We start from the raw sequence: 6,145 nt of genomic DNA, 5'->3' as shown, positions 1-6,145 counted from the left end.
AAGCAGCAGCGTATTGCTTCTCGCAACGAGTGGATGGCCTCCACTCGGCCACTACTGTTGTGATCCACAGCAGTGAATTAAAATGTGACTGCACTTTTTAAGCTGACTAATAAAATTCATGTAAAATTTTATTACGTAACGTTATTGCGAAATGCATGCAATTATATTTTTGATCAAATTATTTTGCATATTAATTTAATCGAATACAAACATCAAGGTTTTTAAGGAGTGTCATGAATTGGTGCACTTCAAAAGTCGTGACCATAAAGCACAAAACATTTAATTTCAATTCAAATCTGAAATGTAGTCCAATCATGTTCAATGATTGGATTACTTTTCATAAAAAAAATGGTGGTGGGTTGCTGGTGTAAACCCCCCTCCTGAATCCAGTTGCGCTAGCTATCCTCATCACGTGAATGGGGGACCCCCAAAAATCACATAAATCGCATATTTATGTTTCATATGTGCTGTCGTTGTGTCCCAGCATATGTTGTACTTGTGTCAACTTGTCACAGATGTGCCAACCAAAAACCAGGAACACAAATCGACTAATTCAAAGTGGTCAACCACTTGCACACGATATTTGGTCCTGCTTGCTGCAGTGGTGATGAGATCCTCGCCTCTTGGGTTTCTCAGGGCTCGCCAAAGGCATCGCCAACGTACGATACACCGCAACCAGCTTCTCCTGGCTCTCATGTTACGCCTGCGTATGCAAATACGGACTCGCAATAAGGTCTCAAGGCACAAATGCACATTATTATTGTTCTCACACACACACTACTCTAGATTCTATCGACTGCACTCGTCACACCGAGTGAGATACCATGGCACTTAATGTACATGAGTAAATGCGATCGCAGCTTCATGGCGACAACTAGTCTTGATGTTTTATCTCATCACCACTGCAGCAAGCAGGACCAAATATCGTGTGCAAGTGGTCAAACCCACTTTGAATTAGTCGATTTGTGTTCCTGGTTTTTGGTTGGCACATCTGTGACAAGTTGACACAAGTACAACATATGCTGGGACACAACGACAGCACATATGAAACATAAATATGCGATTTATGTGATTTTTGGGGGTCCCCCATTCACGTGATGAGGATAGCTAGCGCAACTGGATTCAGGAGGGGGGTTTACACCAGCAACCCACCACCATTTTTTTTATGAAAAGTAATCCAATCATTGAACATGATTGGACTACATTTCAGATTTGAATTGAAATTAAATGTTTTGTGCTTTATGGTCACGACTTTTGAAGTGCACCAATTCATGACACTCCTTAAAAACCTTGATGTTTGTATTCGATTAAATTAATATGCAAAATAATTTGATCAAAAATATAATTGCATGCATTTCGCAATAACGTTACGTAATAAAATTTTACATGAATTTTATTAGTCAGCTTAAAAAGTGCAGTCACATTTTAATTCACTGCTGTGGATCACAACAGTAGTGGCCGAGTGGAGGCCATCCACTCGTTGCGAGAAGCAATACGCTGCTGCTTGAGATTGAAAAAAACTGACCAGACTTCAACATTTAGACGTGTAATAAAATATAGCGGCGAATATTATCATATCAAATCATACAAGGCCAACACGAAATATCGAGATGCTATTGGCTAAAAGTCAGACAGTCTCATCATATGGTGCCATGTCAACAATTGATGCATTACCTTGCAATTATTTCAGGTCTAGGAATGTCCTTAACAAATGACTTTCTAATTGTATCAGAGGAAATAATTTCCCACGCTTTGATCGAACGGACAATCCTTGCTCATTGCAAGGCGCTTCTCGGCAGCGGTTGTCACAGGCACCTCATCCAACGATAGTTTTCGCATGATTTGTGCGAAGGGGCCCATTACCCCGACGTCCAATGGCTGGCAAATACTTGTGCAGTTGGGAGAGAGGGGTTGCGCAGCTCGTCCGCGATACGGTCCGCCGAAGTTGTCGGCCAGAATAATCGTCGGACCGTCGATATAGGGAGGCAGCATGTCCAAATACGCGTCCCAGTACGACTGTCCATCCAGCCCGATTCTTGTACATCATAGTAGTGGTAACGTTTTTGTTTCTGTGATTGACTTCGTGCGGATTTGAAATTTGAAATAGGCGTGTGGTTTTGGTTCAATTGATTGTAACGTAATGATTCGATTAGATACTTTTTGGATATTCCTATTGGAGATAATTCCTCGGAGTATTCATATTCAGAGTGTAATTTTACTAATATATATATAGGATAATATAGGTATTTTTTGGGCAGGCCGTATTTTCCAGCAACGAAATAGACTTTTAACCGACAACTACTATTTGTACGTAATATATGGACCAGGATTTGGTTCTCGCAGCCCTGTCGTCCGCCAAATGTGCTGACGACGAATGTGAGGTTCCCGTCGTTATCCGGAGCGATACTTCCCCCTAAAGAGAGTGTCCGAGGGTGTTCTCGAGTTCCGCGGCCATTTTCTTTCAGTTGGAGAACCCAGCTTCAAGAAGCGCACGGGCTCCCATGAGGCTTCGTCTTCATCGAGGCCAAGCCAGTAAATAAGGGCTTGGTATTCGCCGCTTCCTTGGCGGACTTCGCTGAGCTTGGCCACGTGGAACCTTCATTGCCGAAGGCAATATGGTCGGCCATGCTTCGGTCACATCGCGGCCGCCTTCGTAATATACATCTTGTGTCGACAGGCGTGATGGAGGGTCAAGTCATAAGGCTGCACCAATGCTGGGTCTCCATGACATATTCTGCCATGACATATTCTGTCACGACCCGAACGATCTTGCCTGGGTCGCGCCACTGCAGGGATACCTTGTTGCGTTGGCGGGACACTTGACCAAGGAGGAAAAAGTCGCCAATCGCAAACTTCTGCAACTGGATGACCTAGGACTTGGCTTGGTGGTCGCGAGCTTAGCATCGCTTGTTGGCGCTTGTCGCAGCCACTTCGCGGTGCAGCTGTTCCATGGCTTCATGCAGCTTTTGCATTTGCTTCGTGCGCGAGGAATCGAGCCAGTTTATATCGGTGACTTCCTCGGTCACGGTGTTGACAAGCGCTGACAAGGGCGTCTTCGCAGGCAGGTCATTAACGGCGGTCACCGGTACCATGCCGCTAAGTCGGTTGCTTGGCATGTGGTTGAAGGCGCCTTGTACCAGGGCCAGGACGAGGTGCCAGTCTGTCGCGCGCAGCTTCATCTCGCTGGTGAGCGTCTTGAGTCAAGACGCTTACCAGCCGTCAAGACTCATGACAGCACGGAGGATCAGTCGGTTGACTACTTTAATGGTTCTATTCGCCCAAGGACAGTAGGCGGTCGTGAAGTGGTGGTGGGCGCCGGCGGCCTTGCGGATCTTGTCGATGACTTCGTTCTTGAAATGGGACCCGCTGTCGGAGACCCAGGTATGGACATACCCAAATGTCGTGAACCAGTCGAGGAAGCCGTTGGCGGTCGCCGCGGCGTCGTTTGTCTCGCTGGGCCAAAGTCGCATGAACCCGTAATTAGCGACGCCCAGGCCACTTGCACGCGCGGATGACTAAGCTCGACGCGGACGGCGGTGAGCGGGCGTTGGCGCAGGTCCTTGTAGCCGTTGATGGCCAGGATCGACTGCGATTGACTGATGTGCCCATGGCGACCGAAGAGTAATGTCGGCAAGAGCCACACGAGGCGAGCCGAGAGGTCAACCACCCCTGGTAGAGACGGCCTTGGTTGTGGCTTCGATCCGTCGATGGCCCGCGGCGCCTTGGTGCGCTATGATGCAGACCCGCTGCTGGAGGTCCGTGGCACTTGGTGGGATCCAGATGCGGTCTTTCTTGTCGAGGAACAGGGGCGACACCAAGGCCAGGAGGCGCCGGACGGACTTCGTTGGCACTTGAGCTTGGGCGGCGTCCCAGCGGCTGAGCAGGTCGCCCCACACATTGTCTTCACCGGGCAGGCACTAGATGGTATAGGGGAACGAGGAAAGCACCAAGGCCCAGCGCTCCAACATGTGCGCTTTGTACCTACCTACCTACCTTGCCATGCTTGGGGATTGAAAATATTCTGCTGGTTCTTGTGGTCGGTGAAAAGGCGGAAGCCAGCAGGGCGGATGAAAATGTAGTCCAGCCGGTTGCAGCTTTCCACAACGGCAAACGCATCCTTCTCCAGGATTGGCCAACGCTCGCTTGCGCCAGTAAAGGCGCCGCTGAGAAAGGGCAACGGCTGGTAGCGCTGCTCTTCCAACGGCAGGGCCATGTCTTCAAATGGTACTTGAGTGGTGATGGCGCCCCAAAGCCTTCGCTTGCGTCGGTGTAAAGGCAGACCATCATGTCTGCCCGTGGGAGGGAACCATCGCGAATAGATCTTCCTTAATATTGTCAAAGCAGGCCAGATGGTCAACGTCCCAGCCAACGGCAGGGAGTTGGACGCGGGTGAGCTTCGTCTTCTTTGCACTTCTAATTTGTTTGGTCGATGCGTCGGGGAGTTGGCGGAGAGGCACCACAAGCTCGGTGTAGTAGGGGATGCTGGACCGCATCCAGTGGTCGCGCACACGAACTGTTGGAGGTCGGCGGCCGTGACAGGCGGCGCGAGCGCACACAGTCCTTGGATTCTTGTGGGGGAGTGCTGGACGCCTTCAGTTGAAACGTTTGCCGCACCAGACGGCCTTGGTCAGGAAGGAGTCGAATTTGTTCGGGTTGAGCTTCAGGCAGAAGGAGGAGCAGATCGTGAGGACTTGGTCTTTCAGGGGTCTCGGCGTAGCCAAGCATGTCGGCGAGCCAGGCTAGGAGTCCCCTGAACAGTAGGTCGGCAAACATGAAGTCCACCGCCGATGACAGAACGCCACCGCGTCGGTCTGACCCATATGTACTCTTGTGGGCGTGTACACTCCAAGGGGAGTAGATGAAGTAGATGAAGGAGTAGTACATTTGGGAGTCTTCATGAAGCGCCAGCTGCCAGTAGTCCTTGAACCAGTCAAGAGTGAAAAACGAGACAGTCAGGGCGGCGTCGAGGTTCGACATAGGCCATGGCATACGCTCCGTACACGCGTTGATGAGCCGGCTGTCGATGGGTTATGCGAAAGTCGCCAGGGTCTTTCTTGGGGACGATACGCGATGCCGAGGCCCATGTTGCGCGGTTGTTTCGGTACACCAGGCCAGCTGCTTCAAGCTCGCGCACATATCAGCAAATCTATGCGCTGGGGGGTATCGTCGCAGGCCACACTTGACAGGAACGGCGCCAGGCTTGATGCGCACCCGCAGCGGCTTGATGGGCTTGTCATGGCGATGTTTGCGTACCGTAAGGTTAACGCTATTTGTTGTCATCACACCATGTAAATAATCGTTCGATGACATCCCTGTCGTCGACCAACTTGCGTGGAGCAGGGCGGCCTGCTCCATGCAAGTTGGTCGATCTTGTCTGAAACGCGTTTCCAGGTGCGCACGACGCTATACGAGACCGAGAGGTCGCCTGCCACCTTGCGGATGGACTTGTGCGGTAACAGCGTGATACCTCGTTTCTTCAACGACATTGCATACACATGTCGGCGACCTCCTCGGGACGTGTTGGGGGTGTCGAGCTCCATGGTGCTCAAAATTTGGAATGCTTTGGGCTCTCTGAATCATGCTCTCGCGGGCTTTGCATATTTCTTTGTGCGCGCATTTATTTTATAGCCAATGAGACGGCTATAATTCATCCCTTCTATATCATTGGCCATTAATCACGTTTGTAACAACGAAACTTCGGTGTGACTAAAAATCCGTCCTTCACTGTACATAGTTCTGCAGTATTTAACTGTAAATTCACTCTGCGCCAAGATACTTCGTAGTGTATGGTTGAATATGATCACTTTGTGGACACCGTTCGTTCGGACAATTTCAGTCGGACATACTTGACATTTGTATTGGACTTAAGGGGAACATATATTCTCCGAGTAAAAGTGTCCGAACGGAATATGTTCGGACATACTTGTGTATTGTATACACCCGCATAAGAACGATCAGCTTTACAGTAGCGAGCGACGACAAAATTGCGCGCACCGCAGCGTAGCGGAGGTCGTGTGTATAATTTTGTGCAGGCGGTGGCTTGGCGAGGAGTAAGCCCCAATCGTGCACTTCACCGAATGTCCAATCGATTCCTCTTGTCGGGAAAAGCGGCATACGTGCCGCTACCCGGACAAGGCCTGAGGTA

The 6,145-nt window shown here is 50.0% G+C and overlaps 1 protein-coding gene across 1 annotated transcript; it reads right to left on the bottom strand.

Moving 5' to 3' along the window:
• Nucleotides 1-1,728: 1,728 nt before the first annotated feature.
• H257_15665 (hypothetical protein) lies at nt 1,729-5,540 on the bottom strand (the record flags this gene model as incomplete). The annotated part of the gene is made up of 12 exons (XM_009843835.1): nt 1,729-2,016; nt 2,494-2,596; nt 2,710-2,870; nt 2,931-3,183; nt 3,214-3,449; nt 3,500-3,721; nt 3,744-3,901; nt 3,994-4,582; nt 4,615-4,920; nt 4,976-5,125; nt 5,185-5,229; nt 5,328-5,540. The coding sequence occupies 12 exons, from the start codon at nt 5,538-5,540 to the stop codon at nt 1,729-1,731; spliced, it is 2,724 nt and encodes a 907-aa protein (XP_009842137.1).
• Nucleotides 5,541-6,145: the final 605 nt, after the last annotated feature.

Source organism: Aphanomyces astaci (assembly GCF_000520075.1).
Source record: "Aphanomyces astaci strain APO3 unplaced genomic scaffold supercont1.73, whole genome shotgun sequence".
Taxonomy (NCBI): domain Eukaryota; phylum Oomycota; class Saprolegniomycetes; order Saprolegniales; family Verrucalvaceae; genus Aphanomyces; species Aphanomyces astaci.
The sequence above is the reverse complement of the archived record's forward strand: the minus strand, read 5'-3'. Positions and strand labels throughout refer to the sequence as shown.